This window comes from Musca vetustissima, unplaced genomic scaffold (genome assembly GCF_032173495.1).
Source record: "Musca vetustissima isolate MV318-11 ecotype Yass unplaced genomic scaffold, APGP_CSIRO_Mvet_v1 utg12183, whole genome shotgun sequence".
Taxonomy (NCBI): domain Eukaryota; kingdom Metazoa; phylum Arthropoda; class Insecta; order Diptera; family Muscidae; genus Musca; species Musca vetustissima.
In genome coordinates this window covers 198,486-225,649 of record NW_026878969.1, presented here as the reverse complement: position 1 = coordinate 225,649, position 27,164 = coordinate 198,486, and the positions used below count along the sequence as shown (strand labels likewise).

General features: G+C 37.0%; 2 protein-coding genes across 2 annotated transcripts in view; one reads left to right on the top strand and one right to left on the bottom strand.

The window, feature by feature from the left end:
• Positions 1-1,100: 1,100 nt before the first annotated feature.
• LOC133323768 (protein PTHB1-like) lies at positions 1,101-5,290 on the top strand. Its single transcript, XM_061532688.1, has 9 exons — positions 1,101-1,387; positions 1,445-1,810; positions 1,936-2,043; positions 2,107-2,240; positions 2,297-3,230; positions 3,843-4,050; positions 4,113-4,279; positions 4,530-4,659; positions 4,718-5,290. The coding sequence occupies exons 1-9, from the start codon at positions 1,110-1,112 to the stop codon at positions 5,288-5,290; spliced, it is 2,898 nt and encodes a 965-aa protein (XP_061388672.1). The 5' UTR covers positions 1,101-1,109.
• Positions 5,291-8,631: 3,341 nt separating this feature from the next.
• The window catches only part of LOC133323765 (helicase domino), a 42,151-nt gene continuing 23,618 nt past the window's right edge, over positions 8,632-27,164 (bottom strand). The window contains exons 11-17 of the mRNA XM_061532685.1: positions 23,887-26,001; positions 21,595-21,813; positions 15,933-15,968; positions 12,572-13,541; positions 10,495-12,481; positions 10,203-10,419; positions 8,632-9,130 (exon numbers count right to left, since the gene is read on the bottom strand). Coding sequence (XP_061388669.1) covers positions 8,639-9,130; positions 10,203-10,419; positions 10,495-12,481; positions 12,572-13,541; positions 15,933-15,968; positions 21,595-21,813; positions 23,887-26,001 — 6,036 coding nt within the window. The 3' untranslated portion in view covers positions 8,632-8,638. The remainder of the gene's footprint in view (positions 9,131-10,202; positions 10,420-10,494; positions 12,482-12,571; positions 13,542-15,932; positions 15,969-21,594; positions 21,814-23,886; positions 26,002-27,164) is intronic.

Below are 27,164 nucleotides of genomic sequence, written 5' to 3'. Positions count from 1 at the left end.
TTTCATAGCCTGTCAGGGCCCATAACCTATTGAGAATTTCCAAGTCTTCCTATTATCGAAGTGAGACACACATTTTTATTGACCTTTGAAAATTATAGACCCTCAAATATACCTCACGAACCCACTGTCCCTTATCTAGCCTAAGATGCAATACAACACCTATTTAAATATATAATTTCTTGCATTGTCATCTAACCAACAAACAAACATGAGGATAACGGCAGGCAGACCAATAAAACATGGATTAGGGCTAGATCATGACGGACCGCATGTTCAACATCATTCTGTGGAGGATAAGCTAAGTTGTGTGGCAAAGCTCATTTCTGTCTTCCACTTCTCCTCTTCACCATGTGATATTTGCATAACTTTTAATATGTTTATTAAATAAAAAAAATAAATAAAACTCCAACCACAATCCGTAAGACCTGATAACTAGACTAACTAGAGGACTGCATTCTCTTTGGTCATCGCACGGCACCAATCATGCATGTATGTATCATGACTTCTTGGTCAGTGGCATGAAGGATTGATGGCCATTTAAAGAGGAAAATCATGTTGGAAATTTCGTGTGGCAGACAGAAATGCTATTTTCCATGAAATGTTACTTTCAACTGTTCACAATTTTATTACGGCGAATTTATAATTTAAGACCGGCCTTACGCATAATGTTATGTTATGCCGTTGGATGGAGATTTTCACAAATGAAAATTACATGGTTTTTCTTTTAAGTGTGAGATAAATGTCTGGCTATTTGAAATTTATGTTATAAAGATGTAAAATCGAAACGGGTTGTTATGAAATATTTGTCTCTCGGTCCAGAAGGCAGGGATTTTTAAATTAATGTTATGGATTTTTAAATAAATATTTTTATGGACCCACAAGGCGTGGATTTTTAATCAAATATCAAAACAGTTTTTCCTCTTTCATCCCTATTTCAAAGCATTGCGTACGACATGTCCTTTCCAAACACCTGATGCATTTCATAGCAACTAACCTCTGTTGCCTAGCAACGATCGACGGGTCCATAAAATGTATTCCTCTATATTATTGAAAATGAAAAACCAGTGTTGGAAGATATTTGACGCAAATAAATAAATCACACGAAAAATATGTCCTTATTTAACGTTTGTAATTGGTGGACTGCTCAATGTCCAGATTTGGATGAAAACTATGATGTGGCAAGTTTATTATGTGCTCGATTTGGTTTGGAAGATCAGGAAAAGGATTACATTGTGGTCGGTTCGCATACGGGTCAGCTAAGTATTTTCTATCCCAGCTATGAACAGGATGCCAATGGTAATTGTCCGGGATATAAGCCAACCGATTTACTATTGGAAATACAAGGACAGCTGCCAATATTGGGAGTATATGCCGGGCGTTTTAGTGCGTAAGTAGGAATGACCCATAACCCATTCAAAACCTTAATAGAAATTTTCTTTTTCAGTAACAATCGCAAAGAAAATGCCAATCAATTGGCCCTGCTACACCCCAATTCGTTGGCTATCTATAATATTGTACATGTGGGTGGTGTGGCCGAACATGGCGCCCAATTGAGCTTGAAACAAATAAGTGAATATCGTTTTCAACGCACCGCATTCTCATTTTGTAAGGGACATTTTGGTAAAGTCAAGGGACGGGAATTTTTCTGTGTCGTCCATTTGGATGGTTCGCTGACATTTTTCGAACAGGATGGCATATCATACGAATGTAAATTCCCTGGTCATCGTGCTCTACCCACACCGGTGGTATATTGTGAACGAACGGATTCATTTTTTCGTTTGGCCTCGGCTTGGAATTTGGAATGTTACACGTAAGTAGCAACGCCTTATTAGGCCTTGAAACATATTTATTTAAAAATCCACGCCTTGGTAGGCCTCGAAAGAAATATTTATTTATTTTATATTCATTATTCAAAATATATTTTTTCTCCTTCAGCTATCAGGACCTCTCTCATTCCTCCATAAACAAATCCCATTATCAACCAATATGGTCGGTTTGTTTGGGTGAGGGTATATTGGATATGAATGTGGTGCAGGTGAAATCGTAAGTTTTGCCAACCACTGTTTAATTAAAATGTTGACGCCTAAAAGTATGCTTTGATTATAGCGATTATGCCTCACTCATGATATTGGGCGAACATAATTTCATTTGTCTCACCGATACCGGAAAGATAGAGTTCATCTTGAAATTGGATTATGCTCCAAAGTGTTTCCACTCCTTTGTAGTCGGATACTATTGGGGTAAGTAAATGGGGAAGAGGTCCAATTAGAAATTTATGTCACCTTTCAATTTTTAGAACCCACCGCCCGCCTAATAACCATCATCGTTTCGGAAACCTCCAAAGTTTTCATTTATGAAATGGCCAACATTATATGGGCCGCACAATTTAAACATGAATCGCCAGTGGCCATCCAACGATCGAATATTATGAATTTACCAGGAGGCATTGTTACTTTGAGCCCAACGGGAAAATTACGTATTGGCTATTTGGGCTCAGATCCCTACATCTTTCAAGTGCCACCCTTAAATATGCAAGAGTTAACATTTCAACAGGCCCACGATGAATTTATTCAATTGGAACAGGAAATCAAAGAAGCCACCGATATACAGGATATGAAGGCGATCAATGAAAAAGCTTATGCCGATGTCCATATCGAATTCGCCATAGAGCAGAATACCAATGACGATGCCGATACCATGCTGTTGGATATACCGGCACATGTCACCCTGAAAGATTTACCCGTTTGTTCGGGTAAATTAAAATGGCATGCCAAATGTGATCTCTCCGAATTACAGGTGGTTTTTAATTTACCCGATGGCATAAAATGTTCTCAGGATACCTTGACCTATACGGATATTAAAGCGGATACCAGGGAAATAATGGAATTAGATTTTTATACTTGTGATTTATTGCACATACCCAGTGCTAAGGTGGAAGCTATTGTTTCATTTATTTCCACAAAGGGTATACCGCGGGTTATACAAAAGACCTCGTTTTTGCCATTGAATATGTTTTTCAAAGCACGACAACCACAAAAAGCGGCCGCCATTAAATTAACATTCAATGTAAATGCTGGAGAAGAATCGGTGAAATTGACCAACTATTTTACGGAATTTGTTAGCTGGGAATCGGATATACAGGCATTGGGATTGGTGTTGTTGACCACGGCCGATGAAAGTCAGGAGGAAATTATTACCATTGTTGCTGCTAAAAATTCAAATCGTATAAGGTGAGACCTAGCAAAAATATTTATTTAAAAATCCACCCTTGTGAGTCCTAAAAAATATTTATTTAAAAATCCACGCCGAGTGGGTCTTTAAAAAAATATTTATTAAAAAATCCACGCGTTGTGGGTCCTTGAAAAAACATTCATTTAAAAATTTACGCCTTGTGGATCCTGGAAAAATACTTTTTTTTTAAATCCACGTCTTGTGGTTCCTGGAAAAAATACTTTTTTTAAAAATCCACGCCTTTTGGATCCTGGAAAAAATACTGTTTTAAAAATCCACGACTTGTGGATCATGGAAAAAATCCTTTTTTAAAAATCCACGACTTGTGGGTCCTGGAAAAAATATTTATTTAAAAATCCACGCATTGTGGGTCCAGGAAAAAATACTTTTTTAAATCCCGCCTTGTGGATCCTGGAAAATCCTTTTTTAAAAATCCACGCCTTGTGGATCCTGGAAAATCCTTTTTTAAAAATCCACGCCTTGTGGATCCTGGAAAATCCTTTTTTAAAAATCCACGCCTTGTGGGTCTTTGAAAAAAATATTTATTAAAAAATCCAAGACTTAATAGAACTTGAAAAGCAACTTATTAACAATTTAATATTTTGTTTCAGAATCCAATCCGATTATTTGGAAACATTCCCCTTAATTATGGAACGCCTAATGGAAAAATCATTGGAAATGCAGAATTCCAAAGAATCAAATGAAAAATCTCAAAAGCTAGGAAATATTCTTCAAGCCACACCCTTCATACCAGCCCAACCGATTCTCCATAGGATTGATGTCCATCATGAGACCCAAGAGAATATTAGAAAGCAGACGGTAATCTCTCCTTAGCATACATTTTAAAAGGCTAAAGAATAAAATAATTTTATTTCTTGCAGTTGGAATTGGATGAGTTATGGCAAAAATTCAAGGACCTTCAGCGCAAATTACAAGAGAAATCTGATGATGAGCCCAAGGAGTCATTGGTAATGCAAATTGAAGAAAACTACGATCACCTAATCGCTGAAGGTGATAAGCTAATGGAAATGCGTAAAGATGAATTAAGGTAGGTTCGATTTTGTTTCCAAAATGAGGTTAGAATTTTTGAACTTAACCTTACTTTGTCAAATATTGAAATTTAGAATTCTTTGTAATATTTAAATAAATGTATGATGTTTAAACTTATTTTAAACATATCTACATATGTATATATTATAAATCTTTTTTATATTAAAAGCTATATCTTATCATATCATAGTTATATCAACATAACCTAAAAATATATTAATTTCTAAAATATGTTCGCATACTTTTAGACAACGCTGTGATTTATCCTGTGCCTTGGTAGTTGCGAAAATCATTATTTCCTGTCTCAATCTGGAGGAGAAAATTGTGAAAGTTGTCAGCTCTGTGCTTACCACACCCACCGAAGATTGGACTGAATTGGTAGGCCGATTTTCGAATGATTCAAATTTGATATTTACCAAATGTTTATAAATTTCAGAGCTGGGAAGAATCAATGGCAGCCGGTATTGATATGCTACATCATTATGGTCCCTTAAATCGCTCGAAAAATTCCAACACTCAAAATAACATGATCGATGCCACCGCCAGCCAGGACACTTTCGATTATACACGTTTTCGTAAACATTTTGCCACATTCTTTGATCGTATCGTACGTTTGGCATCGAATGACGCCAAACAATTGGCCGGCAGCAGCAGTATAATGGAAGTGAAAACAGAATCTCAACCAGTAGCACAGAAAGTTGAAATTGAAAATAAACCCGATCTTACTATGGAAACATGGCATGATATACTGAATGTTAAACCTATGCAATCGACCACGGGTGCAGTGAAACGTTTGAAACCCTTTCAGAAATCCACAACTCTGGAAGCTGTTGAAGATGATGAGGAGGATGCCGATGATGATGATGCTGAAGATTTACGTAAAATGGGTTACAAAAAGGAATATGGTTGTAAAGAGAAACGGGATGACAATGAATCGGAATGGTTAAATGAAGATTTTAAGTTACCCTCGTCGGAGGAGTTGTTTAGTGATTTGGGTATATGGTGGTAAAAGAAATGGGATATTTTATTTATTTAATAATAAAATAAAAACAATTATATATACAAATAATAAAATTTAATTTTAAAATATTTTTTAAGTCCCCAATAAGGCGTGGATTTCTAAATAAATATTTTTTAAATCCATCATAAGGCGTGGATTTTTAAATAAATATTTTTTTAAACCATCATATAGCATGGATTTTTAAATAAATACTTTTAAAAGCCCCCATAAGGTATTGTGGATTTTTAAATAAATATCTTTTAAAGTCCCCGATAAGGCACACCAATTCACCTATGTCGAATTACCAAAGCCGATACCCAAAGCTGTGACAATTGGGCAGTTGCTAGTGGATGCGCCGAAGGTAGCGAGCGCGAAGCAGGTGCCTGCGTCGGCTGGGCCTATCTCTGCGGCGGTTGCAACCCCGGGTGCCAAATCTCGGCCACAGCCCACAACTGTCAAGAGAAAGAGGTCCTCGGAGAACAACCTGCTGCACAAAGCTCTGCTTCGTTTGCGTCGGTCGTAGTGTCGAAAGAGAACCCTGCAGGTAGCCCAAAAACCTACAACGGCGCTCTGCTGCTCTACAGGAGGTACCGGATGATCTGCGAGTAGCAATTATGGACCGAGCTGACCCTGACGGGGTCATCAGCGAAGATAAATGGTTGCTGGTCGACAGCTATCTGAAGGACCTCTTCCTATCGAACGTGGTTGATCGACAGAGCCTACGGTTTTGCCAGACCCCCTTATACAAAGGGGTCAAGGTTGTCGTACTAAGGAGACTGTGGACTTCCTTAAGAAGACAACTAACAGCCTAGACTCTCTTTGGGAAGGTAGTAGACTGGCATTTATAGCGGTCCAAGAGATACCAAGCGCAATGGTAACCTCTGTGTGGATCCCACCACCTTTTAATGGACTGGAGAACACACAAAGGTTAGTGGAAAAGCAGAACAACGGCCTTCAGAAGAGGAGGTGGAGAATCCTCGCCCCGTGAGTTGTGTTATGGGATGGGGAAACATTGTTTCCGTCTCCCACCACCAAAACAATAAGCAGACAGCAGCAAGCGCTAAATGTGGTGCAGATTAATCTGCATCACTGTAGAGCAGCAGCCGCTAAACTGCTTCACAAAGAGCTGAATTTAATGCTTCTTTCCAATTTCTGCAATGGAGATATGACGACAGTCAGGCTGGATAGGGGTATCTCGAAACTCCTGATAGTCTCTGCCGTCTATCGTCTATATGAGGCTTCTGACCCGACCGGTATAGAAGCCGCCTAATGGAGGATGGGCAAAATTAGTGATCTCATCATCGGGTGTGACGCCAATGCACATCACTTCCACTGGGGAAGCAGTAACACCACCACGAGAAGTGAGTCCATTATTGACTTTATACTTAGCTATAATCTTAGAATTTGTAATAGGGGCAACACACCAACGTTTGTTAATAGAGTGAGAGGTGAAGTCATTGACATAACCCTCACTAATATGGACGACTCTGGGGTTATGAACTGGGAAGTATCTGAGAAATGATCCTTTTCGGATCATAGACTGATATCTTTCCAGATTCCTACCTCCAGAGGTAAACAGAAGCCTTATAGGAATCCTCGAAAACAAACTTGGACAAATTCAAAGCAAAAACAGCAGCCTCAATCATGGAAGAAGCTGTGAACAATGTTACGGCTACTCTTCCTTATGAGATATGAGGCTTCTTGTCCAGCCGGTATGGTGGTCACAAAACCTTGCATCCTTGAGGAAGGCTGCAAGGGAAGCATAAGACAAAACTCAGTGCAGCAGGTTCAAGAGCGAAATCAAGAAGGCTAAACGTGAGTCTTGGGTCTGCTATAGTGAGTCAATCGAAGAAGTCAACGAAGCGGCAAGATTTCGCAGAGTACTATCTAAAAATCCAAAATCTATAGGTAGTATAAAGCGAAGTGATGGAACGTGGACAAACTCTGGCAAACTCTGACTCTTGACACTTTCCTGGTTGTAAGGACTATAGGGAGGGTGCGCAGTGTGCACATCAGCCTATAGTTCGAACGAGGGAGGAGGAGATGTTGGTAGAAAATACTATAAGCTACCCAAAACTTGTATGGGCGATAAAAAGTTTCCAAACCTATAAGTCTCCTGGTCCAGATGATATACACTTTGGCATAATAATGGAAATAATGGATTCTCTCGCAAAAGAACGTCTTCGCCGCTGACACATAATAAGAGAGAGATCAAAATCAGTGTGGGGATCATAACAGGTCACTGCAAGATTAGATCTCTCACTGAGACTACAGCGGAGAGGATACTGTCGTCTATGTGAGGATGAAGAAGAACTAAAAACAATTAAACATATCCTCTGTAAATTCAATCAGTGATTGGCAGAAGACATAAACAGTTTGGAAAATATGAAATTGATAATCTAGCCTTCCTCTCTAAAAAAGACCCTAACTAGATCCTAGGCTTTGGCAAAAATCGGACATGGCTAAAATAACCATTTTTCCGCTATTATTTCTCCTTGCTCTTCCACTTCCTCTTTTCTTCTCTTTGCAGGTAAAAAAGGATGATCACAATGGACATTAGTCTCCGAGTGGACGGTTGTTACTAATTGAAACTCCAAATTTTTATTTTTGTATATAGTTTTAAGATTTTATGTTTTTTTATTTATTTATATATTTATTAATATGTAATTTTAAAGTAATTTACATTATATAATGTAGAGTGCCCTTAGTAATTAAGGACAAATATTATTAGAGATAATTATTTAAATACTATTACATTTAAAATATTTATAACTGTTTCATTTTCCTTGTTTCTTTATAAACTAGAACAGAGATGTAAAAAAAAGATTTGAATTTTTTTTAGGTTAACTAAAATATGAGTTTAATATAAATTACAAAGAGTTCAATTTGGAAAATGGTTTATGTATTTTATGTTTCTTTCATAGATTTTGTTTGCTTGTTTGTTCATTTGTTGATAAAATATTTTAAACTAAAATGAAATAGACACTAATATTAACTTTAAAAAATATGGTTCGCTCTAAAGCCATACACAAAAAGTAGACATTATAGAGATTAATTGTTTATAAACTAAAGCTTTATTACAGTTAATTTTTTCTTTATATATTTAAGTATTATTTTTTTATTATTAGGGGTTTAACTATTATTTTATACACACCTCTAACCAAATAAATGAAACCAAAAATTTAATTAAAAAAAATAGAATAAATATTTAAATTCTGTTAGTAGAAAAAAAACACGTTAAAACGAATAATACTTGTCGTTGTATTGGGGGTCACAAGATTATTAATAAGGCCCCAACAATATTTGAAAATTTAAAAAATATATTTTAGTATCCCTTTTTTATTTGTTGTTTTAAATTCATTCCTTATTTTCACTGCGTATTTGCATTATTTTCTTTTTAACCAATGTCCTGACCTGCTGAGGTGTGGCTTGTTGCGTTTGTTGTTGTGTGCCCGTGGTCAATGTTGTTCCCGACGAGGTAATGGTCATTATTTCGGTTTGATTGTTGTTACCACCGGCATTGCTACCACCACTACCACTTGCCGAAGAACTAACCACAACATTTTGTGTGGTTTGTTGCTGTTGTTGTTGCTGCTGTTGCAAAGACTGTTGCTGTACAACAGCAACCAAATTGCCACCAGCCGTTGTTTGCAATCGTACCGGACTGGCATTTTGTCGCTGATTTTGTTGTTGTTGCTGTATAGCTGTTATAATGGCTTGCTGGGTTTGCGATTGTGAACCACCACCCGATGTGGCAACTTTAATAGTACCGGCTATATTTTGTCCGCTTGCCACATGAGCCCTCAAATTGCCAGCAGTTAGAGCTTGAGCTGACGCTGCTGAAACCACCTGGAGAGGAAAGAATAGAATGGAGGTTAGAATTTATGTAATAATTTAAATTAATATTTTTTTAATGACTATTTAAGGCGTACATTTTAAAATAATTTTTTAAATAAAAAATGTTAAGGACTATCCAAGGCGTCGATTTTTAAATAAAAAATTTTAAGGACTATCCAAGGCGTAGATTTTTAAATAAAAAAATTTTAAGGACTATCCAAGGCGTAGATTTTTAAATAAAAAAAAATGTTAGGGCTATCCAAGGCGTAGATTTTTAAATAAAAAAAAAATTAGATTTTTAAATAAAAAAATTTTAAGGACTATCCAAGGCGTAGATTTTTAAATAAAAAAATTTTAAGGACTATCCAAGGCGTAGATTTTTAAATAAACAAATTTAAGGGCTATTTAAGGCGTAGATTATTAAATAAAAAAATTTTAAGGACTATCCAAGGCGTAGATTTTTAAATAAAAAAATTTAAGGACTATCCAAGGCGTAGATTTTTAAATAAAAAATTTTAAAGACTATCCAAGGCGTAGATTTTTAAATAAAAAAATTTTAAGGACTATCCAAGGCGTAGATTTTTAAATAAAAAAATTTTAAGGACTATCCAAGGCGTAGATTTTTAAATAAAAAAATTTTAAGGACTATCCAAGGCGTAGATTTTTAAATAAAAAAAATTTAATGACTATTTGAAGCGGGAATTTTTAATTTTTTTAATACATGTCCGAGATGGGAATTTTTAAAAATTTTTAAGGACTATCCGAGATGGGAATTTTTAAAAATGTTTAAATAATTTTTAAAAATTATTAATTATTAAAAATTAAAAAAAATTATTAACAGAACACTGCCAATGTTCTGTTGCTGGACTGTTTTTTAAGGACTATCCGAGCGGGAATTTTTAATTGTTTTTAAATAAAATTTTAAGGACTATCCGAGAGAGGATTTTTAATTTTTTTAATAAATTTTTTAAGTATTAAATAAAAAATAAAGGTCTCCCCGATGCTTGGATTTAAAAAAAAAATATTTTTTAAAGGAACTTTTTCCATCTATGGAAAATATATTGCACGTATACTCCCTTCTTACCTGTATTGTCTGACGCTGATTCGGTTGTGATGCTACCGAAACGGGTATAACCCGGCCGACACTGGTTTTACCCAAAACAAAACCAGTGGTGGCGAGCGAACCCGGTTGGCCTTGACGCATCACTTGTTGTATTTGTTGGACGGTTACAGACGAGGATAGATTTTTAGTATTTTGTATGTGAACCAATTGTGTTTGAACTCCACCGGAACCGGATGAACTTGCGCCAGTACCACCGGATCCCCCTTGTTTTTGACCGCCCTGTTGTTGTTGTTGCTGCTGCTGCAATTGAGACGATTGTGTCATTGAGGTGGTAGTCCCTTGAACCTGTTGTTGCTGCTGTTGTTGATTTGCCGCCTGAGCAGCTGCTGCCGCTTGGGCGGCATGAATTTGTGTCATTCGTGATATTTTCCTTGGCATTGCCGCCAATTGTTGTTGTTGCATGTGTAATTGACGCATCTGGGATTGATTGGCCATGGTCACTTTGATTTGACCACCAGGTTTAAGTTGCGAGAGGGCCATGTTCACGGTATTTTGGGTCTGTTGCTGTTGCCCAGCCGTATTGACTGTAACACCACCCTGTCCAGCGTTACCTCCCGCGGAAGCTCCAGATGTCTTCACCAATGTGGCAATTTGTTGAGGTGTCACCTGTTGTACAACCTGTGTTGTGGTTTGTTGTTGCCCCGGTTGTCCCTGTTGTTGCTGCACCTGGTTTCCACCAGATGAAGAACCTTGAGCTGCTTGTTGTAATGTTATACCTTGGCCCGTTGTGGTATATATTTGTCCACCTTGTTGTATAACTTGGGTAGCCTTTTGTTGACCTGCCGCCGATATCATTTGACGTTTGACCAGTAGCATATCACTATCGCCTACTTGACGGGCGAAGATTTGTTTTCCCGATGCCGAAACTTGTTTTATGAATTGGGCACGGGTTTGTTGCACTTGTTGGGCATGCATTTGATTGGCCACCGTCGTTACAACTCCCGTTGCACTTGGTGTGGTAACAGCCACATTTGAAGTGGCGACGGTTACCTTTTGTCCTTGCACCACCTGGACCGTTGTGGGTCCTGTTCCAATTATGGTACCTTGAGCGTTGACTAAGGCTGCCTGGCCGGAAGGTGTCTGCACAATTGTCGGCTGACCCTGCTGCCCGGGCCCAGTGGTCTGCAACACCTTGAGTTGTTGTCGTTGTCTGTAGGACTGTATGTGAGCAGATTGTTGTCCTTGTGCCGTAGTTCCAACAGCACCACCAGTTGCCAACTTCTGACCCTGCTGCAGAGAACTAACTCGTATACCCTTGGTAACAACTTGTTGTGTGCCCGTTGGCATGGAAGCCAATTGGAATTGAGTGGCCTGTAAGGAAGCCTGTCCGACATTTGATCCCAAACTGGACATTGAAACAATTGTGGGACTGGGATTGCCAGCGGTACGCTGCTGTAACACCACATCCTGCAGGGTATTACCACTGGAGGCTGCTACAATGCGTTGAGCTCTCAAGGCAGATGTGTTAAGGGTGGTCACGGTACCTGTAGGCTGTTGCATTCCACTGGATGTGGTTAGGACGGTACCAACTGTGGCCAGTTGTGAAACTGATACCACTTGTGGCATGGACTGGGTATGCACAATACTACCCACTTGTGCTGAACTGGAGACGATGGTTTGAGGTGAAAGGGATACAATCTGGGCTGTCGATGAAGACACTTGTGAATGATGCGCCACTTGATTTTGTACATTGGACGATATCGTCTGTACGGGTTGGGTGAGGACCACCGATACGGAGAGAGGTGGTGCCACCATGTTACCACTGGCAGTGTTCTGTTGCTGGATTTGAACATGTTGTCCAACCTGAGCCGAAGTGCCCTGGTTATTTTGCGATTGTTGTTGCTGATGTAGTTGTTGAACTTGTCCCGTTGTTAGAATACCCGTGGTTTGACCTCCAGGAGCCACAATGGCCTTGACAATTTGGGTGGCCGTTGTATTGCCATGTCGAATCAAATGCTGTTGGGTGGTTGTTCCACTAACTACCGTTTGTTGTTGTTGCAATTGTTGTGTGCCACCTGAGCCCGTGGCATGCTGTAGAACTATCGCCGTGGCCGTTTGTTGTTGTGATGCCGATTGTCCGGCAGCCAATTGATGTATTTGCAATTGTTGGGGGTGCAAACCTGGAGGAGCTGAGGTGGTCACTTGTTGCACCTGCTGCTGTTGTTGTTGCTGCTGCTGTACCAATTCCTGCAAATGTGTGGAGGCAGCAGTTTGTGGCGTTTGTTGTTGTTGCTGTTGCACTACATTAACTCCGCTTGTTGTGGTGACACAACATTGTCCCTGTTGCGTTTGGCCACCACCTGCCGATGCAACATTTTGTTGCTGTCCACCAGATGATGCCGCTGCCGAAGCACTTGCAACTGGTGGTGGTGGCGGTGGACATTGTGTTCTCTGCTTCTCACGCATTTTATTCGCCTTCATTATCGCTATATTCTGTGGTGTTATCGGTTGATCATAATTCACAATACCAAACTCCTGCAACACTTCCATGTGTTTCGGATTCATCATACTCGGTGTGCTAAAGTGACGTTTAGGCGCCGGGGCCTTCTTCAAATAGGCCGCCTTAATGCAATCAAATCGCCCCTTCATAATTTTCGTAAACGAAGCATTGTTGTCGTTCGTATACAATTGGGTCGTTCTCAGACACCTCAACGGACTCTTAAGATATTCCGTTTTCATGGACTTCAGTTTCTTCTGCTTCTTGGGACTCTCGACGAGTTTACCCTCTTCGCGTGGTTGTATAACATTCTCATAACGCCATCTACACTGTTTAGGTGATCTATACGTTTTCGAATAGGCATTTACAATCTCCGCCACCAAATCCCAATTGGGTGTATGGCCGGGAGACAGCAACATCAGGTTGCAGGGTAAACCCTGTAGATTCACCAGAACATGTAGGATGGCTATATCTTCGTATATACACCATTCAGCCATACCCTCAGGTTCGGGTATGGGTTTTTGGGGAATTTGTGGCTTAAGACCGGGTATTTGTACATTCGGTTTAAAAGTTCCCCGATAACGTTGATTTTTGAGATCACGACGAATACGAGCAATAGCTGCCGATGGACGATCGAATAGGGATCTAGGAGCACAGAACATTTCTTCACGTCGCATTTTTGCTGGTCGCTTATTGCCATCGACAAGGAAACCGGCATCGGAACGTGAACGTTTATATTCCTTCTTAATATAGACTGGTGGTAGCTCGGTTTCCGGTATGGGTTCCAAGTCGTATAAGAATGTTAGCGAATAATCAATGTAGATGTCATCGTTATCTTGCGGTGGAGTTGGTGGACACCACATCTGGGGAAAACAAAAAATAAAAATATGAATACATGGTTAAGATTGTTACAAATTAAAAAAAAAAAACTTAGTATGTATTCAAATTGACACGGAAGAGACACAATACGAAAAGGGGTCTTCGAAAAATTATAGAAAATAATATCTTTCTGGGGTAAAAAATGAACACTTATTGTGTTTAAATTAGTACCTAAACTGTCAGAGACTTTGACTCTTTAATGGAATCGTTTTAGACTCTATAACACCGAAAAACTCTTTAAAAAAAGTCGGTAGAGGTTAATTATACCCTTCACCACACTGTGTTACACCCCATGGTTCCTTTTGGGAATATGCATAGAATCACTTTCTGAGTGGATTTCTGTCTCTCCATGTTAAATTGTAAACAAAGTGCAGATCATATTTATTCGCCCATGTGACATGTTCCGAGAGTTTTTGAATTCCCATACTTTTTTAAATTCCCATGTTGTGCAAAATGGTGTGCTCAATTTCGAGCGAAAGTGCGGCTCGAAAGCATAGCTGTGTTTAATATGTTACGAAATGTGTTCAATAAAAAAACATATGTTTCATTGGAATTTGCAATTTGTTTAACAACAAAATTAAGAAAAAATATGCTTGCTGGCTTATTAATTGCCCTGGTTTCTACCAGAAAAAGTCTAATGATACTGGAACGTGTTAAAATAAGCATTTATGGATATTTTGAGAGAAGTTGGTCCTTTCATACACAAGGGTACCATTCCCGAAAGCCTGCAGTTAGCAGCAAAGATTTCTGGCTGTTGGTGGGTTTCAGAGGGTAGTGGCAAATGATTCAAATATAAGTGTTGATCGCACAACAATGTGTAAAATATTGTGGAGAGTAATGAAAGCCCTGGAAGACAAAGTGTGTGCAAGCTGTGGACAACTGCAGACCAGGATCCAGCCATGATGCTTTTATTTGGCATATGAGTGCAGCTAGGCAGCATAAACAAAAGAGGAAATGGTATGCAAAATAGTTGGCTTCTAGGAAAGTGGTTACGCTTTAGCCACATTTTTGATGACGCCCTATAAACAAGTGGAGCATGGATCTTGTCAATTATAATAAAGGGCACACATCTGCAAGAAACTTTATTAAAAGTATTATTGGAAATCATAAAAGTAGATTTTTTATAGATTCTATTTTTATTTTGATCATATGGTGGTTGGGTTTCCAGATTGATCTCAAAAATGTTACGCGCTGTTTTTGATAAAATGAGCCCTTTTTTATTTTCTTTAATTTTACTATAAAAACTAATGTAAATACTTTATTTTTTAAATAAATATTTTAAAAACACGCTAAATATTACTTCAGCGTTCTTTTTGACTGTGTGTTAAGTTTCAATATCCTTTTCAATCCACAAGGCTATATGTGCTCGAATTATATTCCCAATATTTTTTTGGGAATTCGGAATGGAGCACACCAAATTTGGGAAAATGTTTCACATTCGAGCAAACTCGAAATGCAGCACATGGGCGATTATCCGAATGGGATAAAATTTGACAAAGATCATTTACTTACCCCATGGACGAACCCTATTGAAATTGATAAAAATCGGTTCAGATGTAGATATAGCTCCCATATATATTTTCGTCCGATTTAAGATATATAGTGCGCCAAAGTCCCTAAGTATAATTCGATTTGCAAGAAATTTGCCATAGCGTACTAAATTTAGTCGAGAATGATGTGTGCTAAGTTTCGTGGAAATAGGTTCAGATTTAGTTATAGCTCCCATATATATTTTCGCCCGATTTAAGGTAAATGGTGCGCCAAAGTCCCTAAATATCTTTTGATGTGCACGAAATTTGGCATAGCACACTAAATTAAATCTAAAATGATGTGTGCTTAGTTTTACGAAAATCAGTTCAGATTTCGATATAGCTCCCATATATATTTTTGTCCGATTTTTAGCAAAGGGTGCACCAAAGGGTCAAATTTAGGTCTAAATTGGCACGAAATTTTGCACAACGTACTAAAATTAGAATAGCCTAATGTGTGTCAAGTTTTATTGAATTTTCCGATATTTATTCTTTTCAGTGGAGACATTGAATGGCGCGCTCAAGAACCCCAAAATATCGACAATTGGGGTGAATTGGTGAATTTGGGGCCATGCCTAAATGTGGACCAATATAGCGCTCATATTCAACGAAGAACAAACTTAATATACCCTCCACACTATGTTGGAGGGTATAAAAAGGGTCATAGTTACCCCGTTATTGATCGTAGGGTTAAGTCGGTTCACATATAGACACAGAGATCAAATATTTAAGTTAGTCCAATTTCATGTCAATGGTCCTTCAAAAATTCGAGGTCTGTTAGGTAGCATCTCTTAAATGTGTAATCTCCAACAATTTAAAATTTAATTAAAAAAAGATTCTACTTACCGGCATTTGTTCCATGGTATTCGCCGAAATCCATATCTATTGATGTTTGCGTTCACGCACACACACACATAAAGTGAAGACAATGTTGAGATGAGCGAAAAATTGTTTTTTGTGGGGGACAAACAGGCATTGATTGTTGATGGTAGGTAGTAGTAGAAAAAGTGGGCAGAGCAAGTACACATTTTCCGGAAAAAAAATAAAGAAGAAAAGAAAATTTTGTTGATTATTACACACACAAAAAAAATATTATTTTCTTTTTCAGTTTGTTTAGAACTAAGCGCAAAAGAACTGTTTTGGTGATTTCGTTACAAAGAGAGATATCTCATTGTTGTTTGTTAATAAAAAAATGTTATTTATTTTTTCACAGCACAACAGTTTGAAAAAACAGCAGCAAAAAACAATTTTTTTTTGAGGAATCAAAGAAAAAAATAACAAATCTAAGGCCGTTTGGGAATGGCAAAATTAATTTTGAAAAATATTGTTTTCTACAAAATCTGGTTTATAAAAATTTGGAAAAATAAATGATTTAACTGTTTTGGTGCCCCGGTCAAATAACAAATGTTTTTTTTTAAATGATATTTTTAATTTGCCATTACCAAACTTTCCATAGAATTTTATTATTTTTTTAAGAAATATTCTGACACCAAAACAGATTTACATTGTTTACATTTTTTTTTGTAATAGAGTATATTTAGAAGAAAATAATATTTTTGTTTGGAGTAATTGCAGAATTTTCTTTTTTTCTATATTTTTTTAAGTTCACTATATTTTGTTTGGATTATTTTTTTGGTTTTGGTTGCTTTTTTGGAATGTTAATTAAAAAATAGAGTCAAAGGGCCAAAGATTTTTTGTAAATTCTAGTCTTTTTTTCTTTTCTTTCAAAATTGTCTTCACTTTTGTTTTATTTCATTGTTGACCGGAAAAAATAAATAAAACACTTTTTTGATTTATTTTTTAATTATTTTTTTAGGTTATTTTCTTAAAAGCCTTTATTGGTTGTTCTTTTTTGTTTGTTTTCTTTTTAGAGATAATTTCAGTTTTTTGTTTTCTTTTAGGTTTAAATACAACAGAGCTCAGTTTATACCATCCATAATTTCATTTTACATGAAATGGTGGTAAGATCTGATTGTACTTTTTTTTTTAAACTATATATAATAAGGAGTCTGTTTGTTTGTTATTTTTAGTTTTTTTATACATAAATTAATAATAAATATGTTGTAGTTTCTTGAGTTTTTATTCATAGAAACTGGGGATTATTTCTGTTTTACTTTTTTCGTATATAAATTAACAAAATACACAAGTCCATCATTTTTTCCTTGTTAAAGAGTATACACTATATATAAAATTATAATCTGTGTGTGCAGGGAAAACTAAAATCTTATTAAATTCTAACTTAATAACAAAAAAAAATTAATAATAATGAAATAACAATTTTGTTGGTATACTTTTGAAAACCGGGATATGTGGACATGGGAAAAGGAAAACAATATCTCTCATATTATGTGGATAACTATATATATATTAAATTTTGAAAACAGAAACCTAACTTTTAATTTGTTTCTTTTTTTTTTGTGTTATAATACTTTTGACCTTTTCGGAAAGTTTAACAATATTCTCTAAAAATGAACAGAATGAAATACACTAAATTTTGGTCAATGTAAAACTGAAATTTGTAAAGTATTTTAACAAAAAAAAAATTGATAATTTTTATATAATTTAGAATAATATTCCAAAAGTGTTAATATTTTTTACAATTACTGACTATAGACAATTTCGCAATTCTTAAAATAAATAATACTTTACATGGACAACATTTGTTTTGGTTTTGAATATATTTGAACAAGAATCACTCTTTGAGTCTAAAATAATACACAAGACATTTTCCGTGAAAACCACAATTTTACAAAAAAGAACAAGTGAAAATATCGGTTTTCCAACTAAAATTTCTGATTAAAAACTGGAAAATAAGTCCTTTAATTTTGAAAATTATTGTTGTGAAATAAATGCTAATTTTATTGTGAATGTGAATTTCTGGCATTTTTAACATTTTATTTTTTGTTTCAACGAAACCATTTTCTTTTCTGTGTTGTGTATTGAGACCCAAAAAAATTTTTTCTAAGAGTCATGTGTTTCTGTTTTCAAAATCATTGTTGATGTTTTCAATCAATTTTGTTTTCCACTTCCCCATATTGGCATCCCACGAACTTAAAAAATGTATGTATATAGATAACTTAATATTTTAAAAATATAAAAGTGAATGTATATATAAAAAGATGGGGATGTGGTGGTTGGTTTTTTTTTAATAACACTAATCTGTTTTCCGGTTTATTTGCTTTTTACCCTCTCTTCTCAACAAAAAATCGTATGTTTAATTTTTTGTTTATACGTATTTTAATGTTCAGTTTGTTAAATCTAACTATACTCGTATTTTGTTGTTGTTGTTTTTTATTTTAATTGATAATTCTAGTTATTATTAAATATATTATATTATGATTTATTTTGTTTGTTTACTTTTAATATTTACAAGATGAAAACATGTTACATGGTCCAAATGAAAGAAAAAAAATAAAACTCTAACATTATAGTGTTGATAGGACCCTATCGTTCGTTCGCTCTCATACTCTGTTCACAACTACTTCTGATGTTTATTTCTTTTTTTACAAAATTAAAAAATAAATAAATAGACAATCTGAGGAATGCAAAATGTGAGAATAATGATGTTGAAAGCTCAATATATTAAAATTTAATGTATCTCAATAGGATCCGAGTATTTAAAATAACAAAATAACCCCATTATTAATGGGGGAAGAGACGGAAGGAAGCAAGAAAGGGTTGGCATTTATAAACTAGACCTAATAAAAAAATAGAAACTTGTTTGTGGAAATTTACAATTAAACTTGATACAAGTTTTTTTGTTAATAACCAAAGAAATATTGAAAACCCACTCACTACCCACAGTGTTGATACTAAAATAATGAGAGAGAAAAACTAAATTTCTTCATGGTAGTTTTTGGTAAAGAAATCACTATTTATCCCCTCATCGCTTTTTTCCAGCCTATAAAAAGTTTTTACACTCCCACATCAATTGGACATATGTGCAGCAGCGGGCAGAAGAGCTTTAAAATTCGAAGAGTAATTAATACTATTCGTCTTCCTCAATCTCCTGCGGCGTGCAATGTCTACTAATGGCAATGGGCCAAATTTTATTCCTTTGCTGGGCAAACCATTTTCATCATGATGTCGACGTCTCATTCCCTGATAATGATTTTCCTGTGGCGGGTGATGAACCATTTGAAGATTGTTGCTGGCTACCAGTATTATTACCCGTCGTCGTTGTTGATCGGGGAGTTTTCAAAAGCCAACGATGTAGGGTGGTTATATTTCCCGACGATTTAGTTGGTGTTTCATTGGCGGTTTTAGTGGCAGCATGACCCAGACGTTTATTTGTACCAGCAGTTGAAGGAGTCTTATTGGGGCTACTTGTTGTGGCCGTCTCATCCACATCCGCATTCTGATGAGTCTTATGATGTCTACTTGAAGATGCCCCTCCTTGGTGATGATGATGGTGTCCCGATAAGGGTAAAACCGGACTATCATCCAATTTCCACAAATTAATTTTAACCGAACCCCTTGAACGTGTGCGTGGCGTATGATTGTTATCATTACGTTGCGGTGTGCTGGAGGAAATGGTGGCATCTGAATTGCCTCCAGCTGCATTTGCAATATTGGAACGTAAACTTCTTACACTGCCCATTGGGGTTTTCTTCAACGTTGAATTAAGACTTGCACCTCCTGCTCCTCCTCCTCCTAGGGTGATCTCATTGTCCTCACTATCCGATTCATCGGAGACATTATAATATGTGGAATTTGTGGTGGTATCTTGAGCCTGATTGTGAACATTCCAGGCATCCATACTACTGGAATTACCACCACCGGCCAGTTCCATTTGATGCCGCTGATCTTCTTCCATATTGTCTCCAGCTGTGGCATATGAAGATTTTTCATCATCTTCCTCTTCTTCATCCTCCTCGCCCTCGCCATCTTTGCCTTTTTTATTTGTGGAATTATCCTCATCTGATTCGTCATCATCCTGGGGTTTCATTGTTTTGCCACCTCTTGACCGCAAGACTGGTTGTTGGCGGGAACGTAAATAGTTTCGATTTGAGGGTTTGGGTTTTTCTTCTTCGTCGTTATCTTCTTCATGGTCCTGGTCATCCTCCGTTCCCTCTTGCTCCTGCTCATCATCCTCCTCATCTTCCTCCATTGTATGCTGTTCATCATCATCACCATCTTGATTATTTTCCTCATCATTATTTTCACTTTCATCTGCCTTGTCCTCATCATCTTCACCCTCTTGCTCGGGGTCTTCATCATGTTGTTCTTCTTTTTGAGCTGCTTTCCTAGGGCTATGTCTAACACCCTTACGCGGCTGCACCATGGTTGCTCTTCTCCTCTTGACTGGTGGTGTCTTACCCGGACTTAAACTAGTTTTCCTTTTCAGAGTGGCATCCGCCGCCTGATGATCTCTTGTGCTGGCCATTTGTTGACGTTTACGTAAACGTTTACGGGCAAAACTAAGCAATTTTTGATTTTTAACACCGGTTTTTACAGGACCCCCGGAATTACTACCGCCAGTCGTTGTTCTGCTACGCCTTGTATTTGAATTTTGCCCACCAACCGTAGCCCTTCTTTCACTTAGCTGGCTGCGATGATTACCCGCTGCTGCCCTTGCTGCAGCCATTGATGTGCGTGTGGTCTTTCTATTGGTTGCATGGGAAGAGCTGGTATCCAAAGATTGACGCAATGATTTGCGTCGCATAACCTTTGGAGATTTCTTAGTAAAACTACCACGTAAGGATCTTAATCTACTACGACGACTCAGTTGTTGACTTTCATATTCACCACCATCATCTTCGGTATTTTGATTGTGATCATCTTCTACATCGTCCTCATCATTAGATTCCTGTTCATGGTCATTTTCATTGTCCTCGTCTTCGTCCTCATCGGCATTGCTAACCTCATTATCATCTTCCTCGTTTTCGGTCCCCTCCTCCAGATTCTCCTCAGTATCATTTTCCTCATCACCATCTTCTTGGTCTTCATCATCATCCGCATCCTCATCTTCAACTTCTTCCATTGTATCCTCATTATTCTCACTACCACTAACTGCCGTTTCCTCATGATCATCTTCAAGTTCGCTTTGATTTGAATCATCCCCCTCTTCCCTAACTTCCTCCTCCGAATCGTCATTATTTTCACTTTGTTCTCCCTGGCTATCATCTTTCCTAATTCCACCGCTAAGTCTAGTCGTCCGGCCACGTTTTTGTTGTTGCTGCCGTCGCTGTCTACTCCTATCAACGCTAGAGGTAGTCCTGTTACGACTATTCTTTTGTACATTTAATTGCTGTTGTTGTTGCTGCTGCTGTTGTTGTTGCCTACTACTTATACGACGTTTACGTCTGGTGTTATCACCATCCGTCGCTTCCGCCGCTGCCGCCCCACCCCTTCTAGTTGAGGTTCGTGCATTTACATTTCTACTGTTACGTAGCTGTTGTAAACGCCGTCGTTTATTATTGGCAGCAGTAGCGGAACCCCTATCACGATTTCTAGCCATATTTGTTCTTTTGCTATTAGTCTTAACATTAGTTTTTTGTCTATTAACCTGATTTGTGGCATCCTTCCGTGAATATGTCAACATTTCATCATTTTCCGCTTCCTGCTTGAGCATTTCTTCCTCCTTTTGTAGGGCGGCCAAACGATTGGCTTCCCATTCACGTTTTTGCGCCTCGAGTTCTTCTTCGGCGGCACGTAATTGTTCCGCGGTCCAAGCGGCACCGGTTTCTTCCACAAAACGCATAGCATAACGTTCGATGGGTGAGAGCTGTAAAAAGGAGAATAAAAAAACAAACAAATTTATTATAAAGTGATTCGAATTTGGATTAAAAATTTTGAAAAATTATAAGGCCTTTCAATGGAAATCAAAACAAGAGATTGGGTCGGTAGCAAATTCTGGTCATATAAGTAATTATTGTTTAACGTTGAGTGATATAATCAGGCGTGGGAAATATCGCTTTAACTATGTCTGAACGTCAATTAAAAAAATTAATAATTCATCTAGGCATTAAATATTTGCGTTCAATGTCAATTCCCTGTAGAGGATGAGACGGCATTCAACATTAAATATTCCAATGCCAAAAAAAAATCGAACTAAGAATTAAAAAAAATAAAGAAAACAGTTTAACGTTGAGTGATATAATCGAGTGTGGGTAATAATCACTTCGACTATGTCTGAACGTTAAAAATAATTAAAACATTACATATTTATATAGGCATTAAATGTTTATATTTCAAATTATATACCCATAAAATAGAGAAAATTAAAAACGTTAAACATTTAGTGCCACAAAGTAATAAATATCAGTACAAAAAATTCGAATTAATAAAAGAGAATAGGTTATAAATTACCTAAATGACCTTGTTATATAATTATTAAAATAAATATGTATTATTGCAAAATATTTTTGACACAAAACTGTTTAACGTTGAGTGATATAATCGAGCGTGGTATATAATCGCTTCGACTATGTCTGAACGTTAATAATTAAAAATTTTTAATCTAGGCATAAAATGTTTGTGTTCAAAATTATATTCATATGATGAAAATGATCAACTTTAAACATTCAATGCCAAAGTTCAACACCAGTAAATAAAGTAGTCAAATCGGGCTGGGCCGACTATATGATATGCTTCACCACTTTGGGGGGTATATTCTATATATGCATTTCAGACTAAATTCAGTACGCTATGCCAAATTTTGTGCAAATCAAACGAAATATAGGGACTTTTGTGCACGATTTACATTTAATCGGGAGAAAATATATATGGGAGCTATATCTAAATCTGAATCGATTTTCACGAAACTTAGCACACATCATTCTAGACTCAATTCAATAAGCTATGCCATATTTCGTGCAAATCGAAAGATATATAGGGACTTTGGTGCAGCATTTACATTACATTACATTAAACGAAGGAATATTTATATGGGAGCTATATCTAAATCTGAATCGATTTTCACGAAACTTAGCACACATCATTCTAGACGCTGTGCCAAATTGAAAGATATATAGGAACTATGGTACACCATTGACATTAAATCGGGAGAAAATATATATGGGAGCTATATCTAAATCCAAACCGATTTTTATTAAACTGAACACACACCTTTCCAGACTTAATACCGTACGCTGTGCCAAATTTGGCGCAAATCGAAAGATATATAGGGAATTTGGTACACGATATACATTAAATCGGACGAAAGTTAATATGGAAGCTAGTTTTAAATCTGAACCAATTTATCCCAATTTCAATAGGGTTCGTCCTTGGGCCAAATAATTGAGCTGTGTTCAATTTCATCTAATTCGGATAATAAATGCGATCTGTACTTTGTCAACAATTTAACATTGATTGGTGTTCACAGGATTTCCGAATTTAATTTTTTTAAATGCCCCATAAAAATGATACCTTATGTGTATGACCCATGCGATTAAATCAATTAATCTTTTAATTCCTCAAATGATATCTGTATGACGTTGAGTGATATAATTAAGCGTAGTCAAATCGCTTTAACTATGTCTGAACGTCAATGAGAGAATTTATCTGGGCACTCAAAATATTCGTGTTCAAAAACAAAGAATAACATATTTTTCAACAATAGATATTTAATGCCCATATAATATATTTTAAATACCTTTCAAACTGTAAATCAAAGAAAAAAATGTTTGTTTATGTTTAAACATATATAAAATACAAATACGTTTCCCAAGACAAAAATAATTTCAACTACGTCCACAACGGAGTCTACAATCCCAAAGAATCCCAGTACTTCTCGGCCAACGACTGGCAACCCATTGCACATTGTGTAAAACCAAATTATTTTAAAAACTCAACTAACCTGTTTAACCAAATTTTGCATTTCCAAATCAGCTTTACTGAGTTCAACATTAGCGCCACCACCCTCAGTATTTGTGGCAACTTCTTCCAGCGGTATATTCTCATCAAATTCTGCCAAATCGGCAGCAGCTTCCGCTCTAGCCGTTTTTGCCGCCTGGACATCTTGTTCATCCTCGGCAGCAGCAAGAGCACTTTCGAAAGCCTTCAACGATTGTTTTTCCAAATCAATTTCATTGCTCTCGACAACAGTTGATGACGCCGATGACGAAGGTGCTGTTTCACTTGATTGAGATGAGGCAATAGCTGGTACACCAGCTGCTGCTCCCGCCGCTTCACCCTGTTGTTGTTGCTGTGTATCCACATTGAAAAGATCCTTAATTGTGGAACTCTTAAAGTACGACGTGGTAAAGTTTCCACCCTCAATGGCCATATCACTAAGCATTCGTTTTTGATTGGCTTTCTTTAGGATGTTCACTTCGATGGTTTTCTCCGAAACCAAACGGTAAATGTGTACATCTCTTGTCTGACCAATGCGATGACAGCGATCCTGCGCCTGAGCATCCATGGTGGGATTCCAGTCTGAATCGTAAAATATCACAGTATCTGCACCCGTTAAATTAATACCCACGCCACCGGAACGTGTCGAGAGTATAAAACAGAAAATGCGTTTGTCCGTATTGAAGCGTTCCATTAGTATTTGCCTCTGCTCCACCTTGGTAGCACCATCCAAACGCAAATAAATGTGGCCATGATAGTTGAGGAATGCCTCCAAAACATCCAGCATTTTCGTCATTTGTGTAAAGATCAGGACGCGATGATGATTGTATTTGAGTTGCTTCAAAAGACCATCCAGTGTCTGCAGTTTACCACAATCGTATTGGATGAGACGTGGATCGGGGAATTGAGTGGTCATTGCCGATATGATGGGATGTAACAACGCCAATTTTGGTGACATTTCCTTTTGTATTGTTTGCTCGATGGCACGTTCCCGAGTCATGCGTACAGATGCCAAATTATTCACATAGAAACGTATACGTGGTGCACAAGCGGACGGTACATAGATAACATAATTCTGAAAGATGTGTTTAAGGTCCTGGCAACGTTTTTCATAATTTTTCAGAATTTTATTCAGGGTCCAATTATCATTTGAACGATGCATGGCAGTGTTGCAATTTGTATAACCTCTGGTCTGCCAAGTGGAATACTGCAACAGCCGACTGCCCTCCGAACAATGTTCAATGGATTCACGACAATCGGCTCCATAGATGGGTGTGGCATCGGTACGTCTTTTATTGACATTTGCCATCAATTTCAGCCGAGCCAATCTTTGCTCTTTGCGTTGTTGCAAAATTTCCGACATATTGAAAATGGGATCCAGTTCCGAAGTATTATCCTCATCAGCAGCAGTAGCCGCCGCCACAGCTTCAGTCTTGAATGTAGAAACATCAGTAGAAGTAATATTTGTGGTGGTCTTGACTTGTTGTGCTAAAACTTTTACCAATGCCTTGTCATCGATAAACTTTTCCGTTTTGATATTATCCACCATCATGTCATCCAAACTCAGGGGATCTTGCAGACGCATTTGTTTGGCAGGTGTTGGGCCGCCCATGGGCGATGACAACGATGATGGTGTAGACGACGATACATTTGTAGGAACAGAGGATCTTGTTATCGAGCCAGGTGTAATGGGACCCAATTTCGGCGCACCAATTGGATTGATGACATTGTTGATACGCTTATTAATTCGATTACTTCCAGTCTCAACAATATCACGCGATGTAAAACCCATGTTGTTAGTAATGGACGCCGCCGCCACCACTGCTGCTGCATTAAGGGGTACAAATTTATTACCCTCCATTTTCATGGCAGGACTTGCTCCCACCTTTACCATTTGTTGACTATGAGCACTGATGTTCTGTTGCACTCGAGTATCACGTATCCTTATATGGAATTTATATTTTCCCGTTGGACATCGTGGTGGTGGATCCGGTAGACTATCAATTTCTTCGATAAGTTTACGTGGCGCCGCCAATAGACGAGATTTATGTGACACATATGCTGTGAGGGTTAACTCCAATTCAATTAGGAGTAGATTTAGGGAGTGTAAATCAATTTGCTGTGATGAAAAGAGGAAAAAGGGATAACAAAAAATTATTATTGTTGTTTTTTTTTTATAAAAAATTGATTTCTATTTTCTTTCCTTAAAGAGAAAAAGACAATACATATAATTAAATATATATCACAGAAATGATTGTAGATAATAATAAGAGGTGACTAAATTTTACTATCAGTATTTTACGGTTTGCAACTTGGCAGCCAAATGTCTCTTGGCTTCCAAGTTCTTGACATGGTAAGACAAACAAAAAATGCATCCCGAAACTGGAAGCATTAACATGACTATTTAACGACTTTGTTGTTTAATCTAATAATACTGACTTTCGATGCAAAAAACAAGTCCGTATTAGCGAGATTATTCAGATATTTTATATAAGCATTTTAGCGTAGTTACTTAACTATAAAATAAGTTAAGTCACTGATTGAAATGCTATAGAATTTCCGCAGAACAGAATATTCGAAAAATTGTTTTTCAAAAAAAAAAAAAAACATACCAGAAATATTTTTACAAATGCTTGTAGTCTAACCTATTAATACCGACTTTCTGTAGGAAAAAACAAGTCCGTATTAGCGAGATTATTCAATTATTTAATATAAGCATTTTAGCGTAGTTCATTAACTATGACATTTGAGTTAAGTCACTGATTGAAATGCTAACCAGCAGTAAGGAAAGTAATAATGTCGGACTGGGCCGACTATATGATACCCTACACCACTTTGGGTATATTCTACATAGTATCCTAACAGATGTCGCCTTTTCGAAAGAACATTGACATGAAATAGAACGAAATATATATATATATATATATATAAGAACTTTGGTCACCATTTCTATTAAATTGGTCGAAAATATATATTGAAGCTAAATCTAAATCTTAACCGAATTTCCCGAAACTTAACACATGCCATTCTAGACGCAATTCAATACGCTATGCCAAATTTCGTGCATATTGAAAGATATTTAGGGACTTTGACGCACCATTTACCTTAAATCGGACGAAAATATATATGGGAGCTAAATCTGACGGTACTTTGTTCCCAGTTTTTCAATAGTTCTTGTAGTCTAATCTATTAACACTGCCTTTCGAAAATGACACAAGACAGAGTTAGCGAGATTATTCATTAAAATAATTGATGTAAGCATCTTAGCGTAGTTATTTAACT